The sequence below is a fragment of the Mus musculus genome, chromosome 1 (genome assembly GCF_000001635.26).
Source record: "Mus musculus strain C57BL/6J chromosome 1, GRCm38.p6 C57BL/6J".
NCBI classification, from domain to species: domain Eukaryota; kingdom Metazoa; phylum Chordata; class Mammalia; order Rodentia; family Muridae; genus Mus; species Mus musculus.
Window position 1 is genome coordinate 66,410,639 of NC_000067.6, and position 18,186 is coordinate 66,428,824.

General features: G+C 39.6%; 1 protein-coding gene across 34 annotated transcripts in view; it reads left to right on the forward strand.

Moving 5' to 3' along the window:
* Map2 (microtubule-associated protein 2) overlaps positions 1-18,186 on the forward strand; it is a 267,382-nt gene that overhangs the window by 235,437 nt on the left and 13,759 nt on the right. For 9 of the 34 annotated variants that reach the window (XM_006495746.3, XM_006495754.3, XM_011238448.2 and 6 more), the window contains 6 exons: positions 1,769-5,509; positions 5,706-5,912; positions 6,094-6,228; positions 9,497-9,558; positions 11,008-11,152; positions 14,559-14,890. In XM_006495746.3, the coding sequence (XP_006495809.1) occupies positions 1,769-5,509; positions 5,706-5,912; positions 6,094-6,228; positions 9,497-9,558; positions 11,008-11,152; positions 14,559-14,890 (4,622 nt within the window). The remainder of the gene's footprint in view (positions 1-1,768; positions 5,510-5,705; positions 5,913-6,093; positions 6,229-9,496; positions 9,559-11,007; positions 11,153-14,558; positions 14,891-18,186) is intronic. The other 25 variants (XM_006495759.4, XM_006495762.4, NM_001039934.1 and 22 more) reach the window with 6 other exon arrangements.

Genomic DNA, 18,186 nt, shown 5'->3' on the forward strand with positions numbered 1-18,186 from the left:
TGTGGGGCTGCTAAACCCTCAGACAACCCCCAGGGCCTCAGTGAAGGCCAAGCGGAATCTAGCGCAGAGGCACAGATAGTTCCAGAAGACAGTGCCCTGGCAGGGGCTCCTCATGAGAAAAGTGTTAAAGAGGTCACAGAGGTGGCTTCGGAAGTAAAAATCCCTTCCTCTGTCAAGGAAGGTGTGTGTCTGTCAGGATTTGCATGTGTGCTGCAAATGCTGCGCTGCCCATGGATATCACTAAGCGAATGCCTTTCCAACGCTGGTCCACCCTGCTGGGTCTTCTCATGATCATAAGACCACCATTTCAGGCTTCGAGAGCAGAGAGTGTGTCTTGCGCAGGTGCTGTGAGAGCTTGGTTGACCCCCGGCTGCTGCTGGTTGTCCTTTGCCATGATACAATACGCTTTGCCGCAGGCTGATGATGCTGTGTGAACTCTTCTTGATCTATCCCCTCCCTCCTCATCGCCAGTGTTTGCCAGTCACATTGCTAATACATGTATTATTTTGTTTTTATGTTTTGGGACAGCAATCCATATGCTTTTCTTTTCAGACCCTAGAGCTGGATTTTCGCATACACAGGCTTAAATGATAGGTTCGCTTTTGTTTGCAGCCGCAAAGTGTTTTGTTTTTATGCTTCTACAAATGCTGGTTTGGTTTCCTTCAGAGACCCTGTTGGTGCTCCTCTTGTCGTTGTCTCTCCACGGCAGCCAACCCCTTTATCATGCCTGTGTCGCTTGAGTTTCCATTCATCAAGCCTTCATTACAAGTTTAAAATATTTTGTTGCTCTCATTACAACGGGACACACAAATCTATCAGATCATAACACCATCTTCAAGAGAGTCACTGTCAAATTGTCTCCAGGTGACACATAGCTCTAGTGACCACAGGAAAAAATTTAAAATATAACTGGGACTCCAGAAACTCTTGCATTGGCATATCAATAAAATCAAGAGCACATCATTTATTTGATGCAAAGATTATCTGGGGCAAATACTAGCCACTGTGTTGCTAGCTGGCCATGTTCTAGGAATGAAATCAGGGCCCTGGGGATATTATGAGAGTTGACTCTTTAAAAATGTCTTGCTCTTATGATTTCCCATTTTAATCTAGAAGCCATGCTGGGAATTAAAATTTTAGATTGCGTGCATACTGGCTCATCACTTCTTAGGCCATGTATATAAAATTGACATCAAATATTTACTTTAATCTCTGCTATCTTCTAAAATTTTTATAGCAGCGACTTTTAGTTTGTCCATATGAATCCTTCTAATTTTTCATCAAGTACATAAAACTGAAATATTTGTATCATTATGTATTTATTGGCATTTCCCCTATGGCTTGCCAGTGAGAAAGTTTGCACTATTCAGGAAATATCCTTCATATACATATTCTAGTACCCTATTTATCTACTTCCTTAATGTAAATTAATTTCAACTTTTATTAATGAAATGAAGATGCTTCTTCATTTTCCAAGTAATTATGCACTATACACTGTTTAGAAGTGACTAAGATAAACAAAAAGAATAAGTAGCCTAAGGCCAACTCTTTCTATAACTCATTTAGAACAGGACTTCACTCAGTGCTAGGACATACAGATTCCAGTCCTGACATTCCCTTGTCATTTTTCAGTGGGCAGCATGCTTGCATGGTCCATAGCTTCCCTCTTACCTTCCCATTCATTTCCTATCTGTAAATATGATTTTAAGCTAAGTGCCTGAAAGCTGTTGCCTATTATCTGATTTGAAAATCAACTCGATTACTTCAGATTTACTTACAGCCTCGAAGATGGAATTCCCTGAGCAGGAGAAATTTCCTTCCTCATTCGCTGAGCCTTTAGACAAGGGAGAAATGGAGTTTAAGATGCCAAGTAAGCCTGGTGAAGACTTTGAACATGCTGCCTTAGTTCCTGACACAAGTAAAACTCCTCAGGATAAAAAGGATCTCCAAGGCATGGAAGGAGAAAAGTTGCCTCCAGTTCCATTTGCGCAGACTTTCGGTACCAACCTGGAAGACAGAAAACAGAGCACAGAACCAAGCATAGTGATGCCTAGCATTGGCCTCTCGGCAGAGCCCCCAGCTCCAAAAGAGCCAAAAGACTGGTTCATTGAAATGCCCACGGAATCAAAGAAGGATGAATGGGGTTTAGCTGCCCCAATATCTCCTGGCCCCTTGACACCCATGAGGGAAAAAGATGTGCTAGAGGATATCCCAAGATGGGAAGGGAAGCAGTTTGACTCTCCCATGCCAAGCCCCTTCCATGGTGGAAGTTTCACTCTTCCCTTAGACACTATGAAGAATGAGAGAGTCTCAGAAGGACCACGACCCTTTGCCCCTGTCTTCTTCCAATCAGATGACAAAGTGTCTCTGCAGGACCCCAGTGCTCTAGCTACTTCCAAAGAGAGTTCTAAAGATGAGGAGCCACTGAAAGATAAAGCAGACAAAGTGGCAGATGTTTCCATCTCAGAAGTTACCACTTTACTGGGAAATGTTCATAGTCCAGTTGTGGAAGGCTATGTTGGGGAGAACATTTCAGGAGAAGTAAAGGTTACCACAGATCAAGAGAAAAAGGAGACTTCTGCACCCAGTGTACAGGAACCTACACTCACTGAAACTGAACCACAGACAAAGCTTGATGAGAAATCAACTGTTTCTATCGAAGAAGCTGTGGCAAAAAAAGAGGAATCCTTTAAACTAAGAGATGATAAAACAGGTGTAATTCAGACTTCCACCGAGCAGTCTTTCTCCAAGGAAGACCAGAAAGGCCAAGAACACACGATTGATGAGTTAAAACAAGACTCCTTCCCTATAAGTCTGGAACAAGCAGTTACAGATGCAGCCATGACCTCCAAGACCTTGGGAAAAGTTACATCTGAGCCAGAGGCAGTAAGTGAAAGGAGAGAAATCCAGGGACTTTTTGAAGAGAAAACAGCTGACAAAAATAAGCTTGAAGGCGCTGGATCTGCGACAATAGCCGAGGTTGAGATGCCGTTTTATGAAGATAAATCAGGGATGTCTAAGTACTTTGAAACATCTGCATTGAAAGAAGACATGACGAGAAGCACTGAGTTGGGCAGTGATTACTATGAGCTGAGTGACTCCAGAGGAAGTGCCCAGGAATCTCTTGATACTATATCTCCTAAGAACCAACATGATGAAAAGGAACTTCAGGCAAAAGCATCCCAGCCTAGTCCTCCAGCACAGGAAGCAGGGTACAGCACTCTTGCTCAGAGTTATACACCCGATCATCCATCCGAGTTACCTGAAGAACCAAGTTCTCCTCAAGAGAGAATGTTCACTATTGACCCCAAAGTTTATGGAGAGAAAAGGGACCTTCATAGTAAGAATAAGGACGATCTGACACTTAGTCGAAGCTTAGGGCTTGGTGGAAGGTCTGCAATAGAACAAAGAAGCATGTCTATCAACTTGCCTATGTCTTGCCTTGATTCCATTGCCCTTGGGTTTAACTTTGGCCGGGGCCATGATCTTTCCCCTCTGGCTTCTGATATTCTAACCAACACTAGTGGAAGCATGGATGAAGGAGATGATTACCTGCCCCCCACCACACCTGCAGTGGAGAAGATGCCTTGCTTTCCTATAGAGAGCAAAGAGGAAGAAGATAAAGCAGAGCAAGCAAAAGTGACTGGAGGGCAAACTATCCAAGTTGAAACATCCTCAGAGTCACCCTTTCCAGCCAAAGAATATTACAAAAATGGTACTGTCATGGCCCCTGACCTGCCCGAGATGCTAGATCTGGCAGGAACCAGGTCCAGATTAGCTTCTGTGAGTGCAGATGCTGAGGTTGCCAGGAGGAAATCAGTCCCATCAGAGGCTATGCTTGCAGAGAGTAGTACCAGTTTGCCACCTGTCGCTGATGAAAGCCCAGTCACTGTAAAACCAGATAGTCAACTTGAAGACATGGGATACTGTGTGTTCAACAAGTACACAGTCCCTCTCCCATCACCAGTTCAAGACAGTGAGAATTTGTCAGGAGAGAGTGGTTCATTTTATGAAGGAACCGATGACAAAGTCCGTAGAGATTTGGCCACCGACCTTTCACTAATTGAAGTAAAACTTGCAGCTGCTGGAAGAGTCAAAGATGAGTTCACTGCTGAGAAAGAGGCATCTCCACCCACTTCTGCTGACAAATCAAGACTGAGTAGGGAGTTTGACCATGACAGGAAAGCTAATGACAAGCTGGATACTGTCCTAGAAAAGAGTGAAGAGCATATTGATTCAAAAGAACATGCCAAGGAGTCAGAAGAGATGGGGGGTAAAGTAGAGCTCTTTGGATTAGGTATAACTTATGATCAAGCCTCCACCAAAGAACTGATAACAACTAAGGATACATCACCTGAGAAAACAGAGAAAGGTCTCAGTTCAGTGCCAGAGGTAGCTGAGGTCGAGCCAACCACAAAAGCTGATCAAGGTCTAGATTTTGCTGCAACGAAAGCTGAGCCAAGTCAGTTAGATATAAAAGTCAGTGACTTTGGACAGATGGCTTCTGGGATGAATGTAGATGCTGGGAAAGCCATAGAGCTTAAGTTTGAGGTTGCTCAGGAGCTGACGCTCTCATCCGAAGCACCTCAAGAAGCAGATTCCTTCATGGGTGTTGAGTCCGGCCACATCAAGGAAGGTGGCAAAGTCAATGAAACAGAAGTCAAGGAAAAGGTGACAAAGCCTGATTTGGTGCATCAGGAGGCTGTAGACAAAGAAGAGTCCTATGAGTCTAGCGGTGAGCATGAAAGCCTCACTATGGAGTCTCTGAAGCCTGATGAGGGCAAGAAAGAAACATCTCCAGAGACATCACTGATCCAAGATGAAGTTGCCCTCAAGCTGTCTGTAGAAATCCCTTGCCCGCCTCCAGTTTCCGAAGCTGATTTATCCACGGATGAGAAGGGTGAGGTCCAGATGGAATTCATTCAGCTGCCAAAGGAAGAGAGCACAGAGACTCCGGATATACCTGCCATACCTTCTGATGTCACCCAGCCACAGCCTGAAGCCATTGTGTCCGAACCAGCAGAGGTCCCAAGTGAGGAAGAAGAGATAGAAGCTGGGGGAGAGTATGACAAACTGCTCTTCCGCTCAGATACCCTCCAGATCTCCGACCTGCTTGTTTCAGAAAGTAGGGAGGAGTTTGTGGAGACCTGCCCAGGTGAGCTCAAAGGTGTGGTTGAGTCTGTGGTGACCATTGAGGATGATTTTATCACTGTAGTACAAACCACAACTGATGAGGGGGAGTCGGGGTCCCACAGTGTGCGCTTCGCAGCTCCAGCTCAGCCGGAGGAAGAAAGGAGACCACGCCCTCACGATGAAGAGCTTGAAATAGAGATGGCAGCAGAAGCCCAGGCAGAACCCAAGGATGGCTCTCCAGATGCTCCAGCTACCCCTGAGAAAGAAGAGGTTGCGTTCTCAGAATATAAAACAGAAACTTACGACGATTACAAAGACGAGACCACCATTGATGACTCCATTATGGACGCCGACAGCCTGTGGGTGGACACTCAAGGTGTGCCTCTTTTTCAATCTTCTCCCAAATAAGACCCAGTAGCCTAGTGGGGAATTTGGTTTTCACTTTAAACATTTAAAGAATATGTATAATAGTCTCTATTTACTTTACATTGTGTTAAGTATGTGAAGGGTTTTATACATCTGTCACTAATGATCTCACTCTTCTTGTTGCCATGGTTTGCTTTGATCCGCAGATGATGATAGAAGCATCTTGACAGAGCAGTTAGAAACTATTCCTAAAGAGGAGAGAGCTGAGAAGGATGCTCGGAGACCGTCTCTCGAGAAACATAGAAAAGAAAAGCCTTTTAAAACCGGGAGAGGCAGAATTTCCACTCCTGAAAGAAAAGTAGCTAAAAAGGAACCTAGCACGGTCTCCAGGGATGAAGTGAGAAGGAAAAAAGGTTCATTTAACAATCACTTCTTTTAAAATGTGCGGTGTTTTTTTTTAAATTAATTTGTTATTGCTCTTTTGACAAAGCAACTTGCCTAACTAGTTACTTATAAAAATCTTGTTCATTTTTTCATTCCAAGTGTTTGCTTTCTTTCCTGATGGTATGCTTTTTTGTGTTTTCTTATTCATAGCAGTTTATAAGAAGGCTGAACTTGCTAAAAAATCAGAAGTTCAGGCCCACTCTCCTTCCAGGAAACTCATTTTAAAACCTGCTATCAAATACACTAGACCAACTCATCTCTCCTGTGTTAAGCGGAAAACCACAGGTGACTGTTTAATTCTGCGATGTGGCTGGCAAACATAGATGTGTATTTTTTTTTAAGTCTCATTACTGTAGAAGCTTCTTCATTTTGTTTTACTTCCAAATCTCAGCAATCATGAACAGTTTCGCTATTAAGTGTCTTGTATCATTATTCTTTTTTTTTTCCCTCCCTGCAGAAGAGGTCATGACCATCTGTTTCTTTGTCATACTCAGACATAGCAGTGCGTGATTGTATCTTGGCATTGTGCTCTATTGTCACGTTCTGGGGATCCCTATTTTCATTCTGTGTGTTTGGTTAGACGATGGCGATGAATTTAACCGTGGTATGCATTCTCATTATTTTGCTTATTTATCTCCTCCATGCTTAAATCCATGTATATTTGTCCTATTTTCTCTATTTTTACTGCCAAATCTGTTACTGATGTTGACTTTACTGAGACCATGTATACTGACTTAGACTTTGGAATTGAGAACCCCCCACCCCCGAAATAAGACTAATTTTCAAGATTATTTCTCTTTAGATGGAAAGAAAGAAGAACAAAGAAACTGATGTCTATACTATCAGATTTTATTCATCATGTTCAAAGGGAACACCTTTTCAATCTCCTGTACTTCATCTTTGAGATTTTCTTAAAGATGTCCATCCCAGCTGCCAAATGTTCTTATATAATTCAATGTGCAGAAATCTAAGTTAAAACTCCACTCCCTTATGACTGAATTAAGTTAGACATAGATATGTTTTCTATAATTCTAGTGCTGGGGAGGCAGAGGAAAGTGAATCTTTAGGTCGATCTCCAGTGTGAGTCCAGCCTGGGCTATTCTGAGAGACCTGGACTACATATGAGGAGGGGAAAGACTTGTTTTGCCTTCTAATTATTTCTGTCTCTCCCAAATTTACACAACCATAAGCTTAAAGATCTAATAGAAGAAAAGAATAAAACGTGGGAGAAATCATTAGGAAAGGAGCTGTAGCAATGGCTTTATTTTTATAAACACTTACTCTTCTTACAAAGGACTTGAGTTTGGTTCCTGTCACCCACATGTCAGTCCACAATATCTATGACTCCAATTTCGAAGAATTCAACCTCATCTTCGGGCCTCTCTGTGCACTGTACATATCTTGTACACTTACATTAGGCAAAATACCCACGCACATAAAATAGAAATCTTTTTTAAAGAATTCACAATAGAAATCTATATAGCTCTATACTTTACTTTGAAATTTCACTGTAGAGTATCAGGATATTTACTTTGTGTGCCAAATTATGCTATGATAATCTTAATTTTAAATTTTCTTAGTGTCTATGTGGATACTCTTGTAGTCTACAAAAATATCAGAAAGAAATTGTTCTTTTTAATTATTCATTACAAATGGCTTCATATAAAGTTTTGAGTCACTTTAAAGATTAGAAATGATATCATTGACCTTACTGAGAAAAAAATCAGAGACATTGATCTTCTAGAACAACCACCAAAAGTCTCTATTATTTTTGTTTGTTTGTTTAGATTTTATACCTGGGGCTTGGGCTTGGGGGTTCTATGCTTTTTGAGACAAAGTATTTGTACATATCCTAGGTCAGCCTTGAATTCATGATCCTCCTGCCTTAGCCTCCCCAATGTTTGGATTGTAAGCATGAGCACCATGCTTGGCCAGAATTTCAAGTATCATGTGTTTGTGACCTACATATAGAAACCATATGGCATACTTTATGCAAGAACAGTACCCCAGCCAAGATTTTAATTTGGAAAACTCTTCTATACACAAACCTTGAGAAAGACTCAGGGTACAGAGCACTTCAAAGTTAGAAATCAGGAGTTAACATATAACTCCAACTGTTGTATCTTGATTAGCTAAGTAGGTCATGATTTTAGAAATTCTATTTTACTCAGACAAATGCTTTGAGAAATATATTCTCTTGGATTGAACATTAAGAAATCTGTGTTCTACCTGAAAAGCTAAAAATGCTGTTAGAGTTGTGCAATATCAGAGGTAATATAAAATAGTTTGTAAGTCATTCATATGACATGCTTGCATGTTATTGACACTCACTTTACCATACTAAAAGCCAACCCTCCCTCTTTATGTTTATTCTTTAAATGATTTTTAAAATTTCAGGCTAACTAGAGTATCCCCTTATTCTAGTCAAATACCAAGAGAAGCCAGCAGGAAAACCATACAAAGTACAGATGTTATTGAACTAAAGCAAACTACAAATACACATTGCAGGAACTTTAGATATGTCATAGAGTCAATGACATCATTTTCACTGCTACGGTAGGATCTGAAAAGTCCTCCTAGCCAGTCCTTATACAATAGACACACTATAGGCAGCCATTTTCTTGATATAACAACTCACATAGCATAGGACCTTTTTTATCAGAACTACTCTGAGGGCTTATAAGGATTTTTTTCATGACGATTTCTCTATAAATAAATAAATAGTAAACGTACAAGCTAGAATATTTTACTTCTGAGGACAGCAGTCAAATACTGCTATTTTTAAACACAAAGGATTATCAGTTCAGGTAAGTCATCTACACAGAATGTAGGGTGGGATGGAATTTAAAATTGAGACCAGAAGCAAACAACAGCATCAAGAGAAACAGCAGTAACAGATGCAGTAATTGTGTCATACAGGAAGTGCATGCATAGAACACATTTTTTACTTATTGAACTTAAAATCTCTCATTCTCTGTCCCTGAGAAGTTGTTCTTGTTCCCTTCTTATGGTACAATTTCACTTCAGACAAGTATGTCAATCATAGTGCAAAATGAAGAGGTGTACAGGCAAAGGGTTTGCTGGTCATGACAGCCTGGGAGGTAAAATGTAGACGGATCTATAAGTTAGCCAGTGGCTTCTAGAAGAGGAGGCTTGGACATTTCTGTATCATTCCAACCCCAAAACCAATCATATTCCTTTCCTTTAACTAAGCAGCATTTGCTTTGATGTTCTGTGACTTTTGATCTAAAGATTCTATGTGTTTATGGTGGATACTCAGAAGTAAGTGCCTTGGTGACCCATAGGAAAAAGAGTGTGTGCACTGTACTCTCTTGCACTTCAGTAGACAATAGTCTGTATTAATTTGCACATGCTATAGTTGGAGCCACATAATGCATTACTGTTACCCAAGTTCCTTTGGCTACTGAACTTGAGCCTCAAAAGCAAGAGAATTGTATTTTGCCTTAGTCTTATGAGATAGTAGAACACCCAAGTATCAGAAAATGCATTTCTGTGAGTTTCGGACGCTAAGTTGTTCTTTTCTTTTCAACAGCAGCAAGTGGTGACTTGGCTCAGGCTCCTGGTGCTTTTAAACAGGCGAAGGATAAAGTCACTGTGAGTAAAGCAAGTTTGTTCTTCTCTTTCATTCAACTTTTGGTATTCGTTCAATGTCTTGCAAAGTGTAGATATTATGTAGATAATTGTATTTCTTTTTAAATGTCCATTTTAACCTGTTTGTAGCATCCAAGCCAAAACTGACATCATCTAGAATGATGGATGAGGGTAGTTGGGGAGGACACAACTGGATTTGCTCTGTTACCAAGATAACATACAGAAAACTGCACAATGAGTTGCCAAAAATGGGGAGGAAAAATTCACTTAGATTTTTTATAGAACATACTTTAGCTTTTATAATTAATATACTATTTTACATTTTCATTATAAGTCTAAATGAAACTATGTAAATGAGTGAGAAGTAATATTAGCTATAATCATTTTACTAAAGATGGCTACAGTTACCATTTTGATTTTTAAAGTCTTTATTTTTCTCCCTCCTTATAGGTTGACTAACAAAAAATGAAGATAGTGTATATTGATGTTTAACATAATAGTGAGCATTCTTAGTGACCATTTTAATGACAATGTGGCATTGCACTGGGTGGTCATGATATTTGGATCTCTATTGTGTATTTCTCATTTTTAAAAAAATATATTATTTTTTCATGTCTGAATCCTGAATATTTCTATCTATGTCATCTCTTATTTCTTTATCTTAATTTTCTAAAACTTCCTGTATAATAATTTAGTTGAGAAAATTAAACATAGTAATTTCCCTCTTTATAGGTTTAGTAACAAAAAAGAAAACATTGTATATATTTTTTAATTTAGTAGTAATCATTACTAATAACCATTTTAATGACAACATGACATTCTACTATGTTTTAAAAAGACAAAACCAACATGAAGTATTTTTGCTCTTTTTATGAATGGAAAAAAAGCAATTAAAGTCTACTAATGAAGTTCTAAATTTACAATGAACAATTTGAATGATTTCAATAAGTAGCTTAGAGACAAGTTTGGCAACCTTACAACCCTATATGACATTTAAATCATAATTCTTAGCTTATCAAACATGGTAGTTCCACTTTTCTATTACTATAGGCAGTGTTTTGTTTCTAATATTGACCAAACTTTGGTAACTGTCTCAAACTGAGGGTGTTTATTTGATAAGGAGAAGTAATTCAGTAGTTACAAATTAGACAGATTTGTTGAAAATACTAAGTAATAAAGCTTTTGGTTGTATTAGTGATTTATGAAAAACAATTTTGTAAATTCCTTCCATCTCCATTCTTGTTTAAAAACTAAACACCACAATTCATTTTTGATACTGTCACTTCAAGATAAAAGCTCAGAACAACTCAGACACTATAAATTCTAAGTAATGAAACAGAAAGTTTTATTAGTATATTAAAGTTGGTGCATCAAAAAAAATTGCCAGGAAAAATGACCAGAGTACTGTTGCATAATTAAAATGAACCTACTGTCTTTATTTTCCCTAATCAGGATGGAATAAGCAAGAGCCCAGAGAAACGTTCTTCCCTCCCAAGACCTTCCTCCATCCTCCCTCCTCGCAGGGGTGTATCAGGAGACAGGGAGGAGAACTCTTTCTCTCTGAATAGCTCCATCTCTTCAGCACGACGGACCACCAGTAGGTCATCCTACTTTGTTTCCCTTTAATCCTTTAAGTGAAAAAGAAGCTTACTTAAATTTGTAGTGTTTAAGTAAAATAAGCCTGTATTTAGAAGATAGTATCTTTATAGATAAATATTAGAAAATCTAGATAGTAGATTGTTCCAAAAAATGCTTTGTGGCAAGAGAGTTGATGGCACAAATGGCAATAGAGTGTCTTCATATCTACTGAGTTCAAGATAGCCTGTTTTAGAAAGATGTTTTTCTCTTGACTCAAACTTAAAACAAATAAATTATGAAAATAAATTATGAAAATTGCCGGGTGTGGTGGCACACGCCTTTAATCCCAGCACTCGGTAGGCAGAGGCAGGTGGATTTCTGAGTTTGAGGCCAGCCTGGTCTACAAAGTGAGTTCCAGGACAGCCAGGGCTATACAGAGAAACCCTGTCTCGAAAAACCATAAAAGGAAAGAAAGAAAGAAAGAAAGAAAGAGAGAGAGAGAGAGAGAGAGAGAGAGAGAGAGAGAGAGAGAGAGAGAGAGAGAGAGAGGGGGGAAAAAGGAGAAAAAAGAAAAGAGAAAGAAAAGAAAGAAAGAAAATCACCCATTGAGTTGCTTTACATATCTCTACACCATTAAGTCTTACTACAATAACATATCTTAAAATCTAAGTGGAAAACCTAAAACCCAAGGCTAGAGAGAAAGTTCAGTAGGGAAAGTACTTCTACAAAACCATGACCGCCTGAATTGGGCTCTCTAGCTCGAGTGTAAAACTGGGCATGGTGCTGGACATCTGCAGCTCAACCCTGATCAGACAGGAGTATCTCTGAACTCAGTGGCCAGAAACTTAGCCAATCTATGAGCCCCAAGTTCAGTAAGAGACCCTGATTCACACTATAGGTGAAGAACAATAAAGACACTTGATACTGACCTCTAGCTTGTACACACACAACATATTCGTACATGTACACACATGAGAGAAAAATGAAGTTTCTACTTAATTTCTTTTTTAAAATGTTATGCCAAATGACCTTTAACGTGATGTGTCCTGTACACTATCTTTTATCCCTTTTGTTTACTGGCCCATAGTGGACTGATTCACAATTATAGCAACCTGTGTGATCTGTGTAATGTTCAGTTATTACACTGTAGATTACATTGCTGCTGAGACTGTCTAGCAGGTCCTGTATCAAATTGTTATCCTTTTCCATTAAAATAGCTACCATGGTTAGCACATATTAGATATAAGACCTTTAAGGCATCTTTTCTACCTGATTGAGTTAATAATTCTGCTGGTCATTTGTTAGCAGCTTCAATTCAAAGACAATAAAAACTAACCTAACAGACAGAGTAATAACATATCAAATACTGCACAGTGAAACCTGGTTAGATTTGGTCTTCAGTCCACTGGTGACGTCACAATTCTCCTTAACACCTTAACCTTGTCTTGGAAGAAACTGAATGCTGTATAAATGTTCTATAAAACTCCATGGAAAACCAGATCTCTGTAATCTAGGAACTACTATATAATGATGGAAATGGCCACGGTTGTCATATTGTAACTTATTTTTCCTTCAACATTTGCTTTCAGAGATTTAATAGTAATCTCCCTATTGAGATATAACTATCTGTATTAGTCAGGGTTTCTATTCCTGCACAAACATCATGACCAAAAAGCACTTGGGGAGGAAAGGGTTTATTCAGCTTACTCTTCCACATTGCTGTTCATCATCAAAGGAAGTCAGGACTGGAACTCAAACAGGTCAAGAAGCAGGAGCTGATGCAGAGGCCATGGAGGGATGTTCTTTACTGGCTTGCTTCCACTGGCTTGCTCAGCTTGCTATCTTATAGAACCCAAGACTACCAGCCCAGAGATGGTACCACCCACAAGGGGCCCTCCCCGCTTGATCACTAATTGAGAAAATGCCTTACAGCTGGATCTCATGGAGGCATTTCCCCAAATGATGCTCCTTTCTCTGTGATAACTCCAGCTATGTCAAGTTGACACAAAACTAGCCAGTACACTATCATACCTGACACTTAGTGGTTTGTCTACACTGAAAACATTATTGTCATTGTGGAAATTGTGCTTAGCATTGTTTAATTTGGGGCAATACTTGCATCCTTTGAAGTCTATGCTAAGAGGGCTTTGACACCTCAAAACTCTTTTGCTGGAGCAAGATTAAATTATTGTAACATATTAGCAAGGAGGATATTTATGAACCAGTAATCCCCAGGGAAGCAATTTTCCCCTCGCATATCAAGAGTTGGAACTGGATGTACACAAGAACCCAGAAGAGGGTAAGACAGAAAAAAGCATCAGTTCTCCCCAGTGGCATGTCTTCAACCATGCCTATATGTGTTTCTATGGAAACAAAATGGCACTTCCTAAATAAACTCACCTCTTTGAGCCTACCTGTTCTGCCCTTTAAGAGGTTTTTACTGTTCTGAGACAACACGGTTGTGATATTCTAGCTTTAATTTGTTTTATAGTCTATTGCCTTGTGTCAGATGATAGCAAGTATAACTGATATGTTGACATCTACAAATATTGGGTGTATTTTAGCGCCATACAGCAATAGCAAAACATACATGGACAATTAGAAGGGGAAGCATTTTGCTCTCTTCTGTTTGCCTACCATCTCCTTAGCTACACGCAGCAATGTCCTGGCATTTATACAAGCTTTGAAAAGAATTTTAGGGAAATAATCCCATTCAGGAATCTCATGAACTCTGACAGAATAGAGCATATGTAGTCCTGAATGCAGTAGAGATGGAGAGCTTGGTTCACTTAACTCAAGGTACAATAAAACCACTTATTACATGTGTTAGGTTGGTACTTTCTGAGCTCTCAGTACAAATGGACAGATTCACATTGAAGCTCCACAAGCAAAAACTATGGGAAGTAAATTCACAGTGTGTATTTACTGTCAGGTGTATATCTGAGTCTCAGAATGGATGCACTTTCAGGGAGAAATGAATGATCCATGTGCCATTCAGGAGTCTTCCCACAATCAGGGACCCACATAACACAATAAATGTATGCTGTTTCTAACTACAGGTCGTCCATATGACTCAACAATCATACAAACAGAAGAATCATTTCCAATGAGTCCCAGTAAGAACTATGAGACCAAATAGGAAAAATATACACGTTTTAAATTTGTATATTAACATATACTCAAAAATATCACCAGTTTATGAACCTAAAGGAAGGAAAAGAGGTTCTCACCTCTTTGAGCCTTATCGTGATCTTTTCTAAAAAGTTCTAAATGTATTTGAATTAAGAACTCTATGAGTACTAACTTTGTGTGGGAAGAAGACTACCTTAAGAATTTTTTAACGTTCTGATGTGATTTTCTTGTGTTGTGCGTGTGTGTGTGTGTGTGTGTGTGTGTGTGTGTGTGTGACCTATTCATTACCATAGGGTCAGAACCAATTCGCAGAGCAGGAAAAAGTGGCACCTCCACACCTACTACCCCTGGATCAACTGCAATCACCCCTGGAACTCCCCCAAGCTACTCTTCACGTACCCCAGGCACCCCGGGAACCCCGAGCTACCCCAGGACACCAGGAACCCCCAAATCTGGCATCCTGGTGCCCAGTGAGAAGAAAGTTGCCATCATCCGCACTCCTCCAAAGTCCCCAGCTACTCCTAAGCAGCTTCGGCTTATTAACCAACCACTGCCGGACCTGAAGAATGTCAAGTCCAAAATCGGATCAACTGACAACATCAAATACCAGCCTAAGGGGGGTCAGGTAAGAGCTCCATGAACTCGTACTTGGTATCAGATGAGCAATCCCACTCACGGTTAAGTTGCTTTTTGTGCATTATAATCTGGCCATCTTGCGCACAGGAGACAGAGATGTTTACAGGGTCATGGGTCACCACCATTCATTGCTGAGTCTGGATCTTGTCTGGAGAATCAAGCTTAGGAAATACATTGAAAATCACTTGATACATCATATCCTTTTGTGATCATTGGTTACTGGTGGGCTTAACCATATGTGCAAGGAACCTTTAATTGATTTCTGGAATGGGTCTCTGAAGTCGATTTGGATATATTAAAGTTAGCTTTGTGATCCTGGAAGAAAATGAAGCAAATACTGTTTAATAGTCTCATAGAATATTAATATGCTATGGGATGATTCAGCTTCATAGGCTTTTTAAATTATTCTTGACATAAAGAACAAACGGCGACTTGTACCTTTTGAACAAACTGTAATGCTCATTGGATTCCGGATTCCTCTGAAGCTCCATGCCTTTTGTGTCACTCCTCTACTTGTCTCTTACAATTTCCGCCTCTGACTCCTGATATCCTTCCTCCTTGCCAAGAAAATTCTATCTTAGGAGGTCTCAGAGAAAGCTCTTGCTGAAGTGTGAAGTCTTCGAGCATTCCTGTCCAGTGTCAATACCAAAACTTCCTGGTGCTTCATCTTTAGCAGCAACATTCATTGCTTTCCACATCATAATTCCGTTCCAGGAAGCCCAGGGGCTTAGGAAAAGGCAACCGATGAGCCGTGGGGGCAGGGCGCTATGAGATGCTTTAAGAATAGCTGTAATAGTGTGCTCACAGATACATTTTCACAGGAAGATGCTGTGAAAATGAGGTGTAAGAAAGCTTTACAGCCAGACACAAATATAACTGAAATTCTAGCAAATTTATTCTGTAATTTTTTTAAAAAAATCATCTCATTTTAAAATTTTATTTATTTATTTGTTTGTTTTTTGAGACAGGGTTTCTCTGTATAGCTGTGGCTGTCCTGGAGCTCACTCTGTAGACCAGGCTGGCCTCGAACTCAGAAATCTGCCTGCCTCTGCTTCCCAAGTGCTGGGATTAAAGGCGTGCGCCACCTCTGCCCAGCCTCATTATTCTTAAATTCATCAGTTTTCCCCATTTAATAGAAGAAAACCTTTGGGATCATCTAGAAAGAGCCATTTGTTGCATACTTAGTAATTATATATAAATAATTTAGAAGAGTAACTTAAGTAAAATCAGTTTAACATATCATTAACCTTAAATGGAAAATTCTTTGCCATGGCTTTTAAAAGGGAGATGTCTAAAACGGATTAGCCTGTTTTGAGACAAGGTTTTGCTGCAAAGCACAATTGGTCTTCTTTAACTAATGCCCCTACCTCAGCTCTCAACATTCTGAGACTACAGTGCAGATTCCCTTGTCATAAAACCCCCATGTCCTCAGCGTCTCCTTCACCAGACGTGGCTTTTCTGTGTCCTGAAGAATCTTGATTTTTCAATCAATCATCTATCTCTTGATTCACAAAGAAATGTTACTCATTTCTATAACATTATATAGAAACTAGAGAAAATTTAATAAATATAAAAAGGTATTGGTACCATTCACAGAAATTGTATAGTATATAATTTTCTTTGAGTTCCTACACATTATCCAAACCTTCTTATTGTGGTTTTAGCCATTAATTTGCCAAGACTCTTTAAGATTAAATTGATACAAAAATATGAGGACATCCATTTTTTCTCCTCTGTTTGTTTGTGTCCCGAGGCTCCCTTCAGGTTGATGTTCAGAAAAGCTGGTAATTCATAAAGTTGGTTTAAAAATGTCTTATTCCTTTAGTATGAGATAAAGCATCCCCAGAGATTATGCTTAAGAGCTAATGAAGACATATTAACCAAAATTACATCAAGAACTAAAAATAGCTTCAAAATTGTGGTGGTGTTTTTTAAATATCTTCTTTCTCTGGGCCAGTGTTAGCTTGATGCCAAGTCACCCTATCTCAGCCCCAGACAACTTGGAAAAAAAAAAAAATCCACAACAGAGAGACAGCTCAGTGACTTTTGTTGCAGAAGCAGGGGATATTTCTTCACCAAGGGGAAAGGCAGAGAGAAAATGTTTGCTCCCTAGTTTATAGTGGACGGGATAAATTAATTATATTTATAAATTGTGCTATCTTTGTAGAAAATATTTATTTCTCAACATTGCGGTATTTTCTACCTATAAAACCCCTTAGAGTATATCTTCTCAAATACTAGGGGTGAAGAAAGCCTATTTTTTGTATGGACGTTCATTGGAGAGTTTGACTAGATGTATCTGTTATTCCTTTACAGAATGAGTGGGAAAGATTTTGTTAGGATGTCATTAGAAATTATCAGGCTGACTTTGTTAAAGACTTGTATTGTCTGATTGAACGTCTGTAAATGCACACCATTGGGACAAACCTAAACCACCTGTGTGCTCCTTTCAGTTACAAATGTACTGCCTTTGAATTTTTGAGTGGGCTGCCACCAACCCAGAACCACCAAGGAAGACAGAGCCATCCTGTACCTTGTGCAAAAACTAGCTTTTTAATAGTGGCATGCGGAAATGTGTACGCTCATCATTTGTTGCAATTGGAACATTAGTTGCTTTCTGTATTTGCAGCTTTTGTGCCCGTGTCTCTTACCTTTTCTGTTAAAGTCTAGTTTCTGTCACCAGAGAAGTTCAACTCAATTCACCGAGGCAAGCCTGGTGGAATAGACACATTAGTTGATCATATAATGAGCTTTACAGAAAGTTCTGTAGTTAGTCCTAGAAGCGCAAACGTGGGCTCCTTCTACCTCTACCAAGAGAGGGAAAAGTTATTAATTTGCTGAAAAGAGTAAACTTGTCTCTTTAACTCAGGCTACACTAAAACTATCTTATTAAATATTTTAAATTGAAACTATCTGTGTGGTAAAGTTGTTGATCTCAATTTAATCTAAATTTTAAGTTAATGTTTACCCTGTTTAATTGCATATTTTACTTATTTACATTTCAAACATTATCCCTGTTCCCAGTTTTCTCTCCGCAAACTCTCATCCCATCCCCTCTCCCCCTTCTATGAGGGTGCCCCCCCCACCCTCCCACCCACTCTCACCTTAGAGCCCTGGCATTCCCCTACACTGGGGCATCAAGCCTTCACAGGACCAAGGGCCTCTCCTCCCACTGATGTGAGATAAGACTATCCTCTGCTACATATACAGCTGGAGCTATGGGTTCCTCCATGTGTACTCCTTTGGCGGTTTAGTCCCTGGGAGCTGTGGGGGGATCTAGTTGGT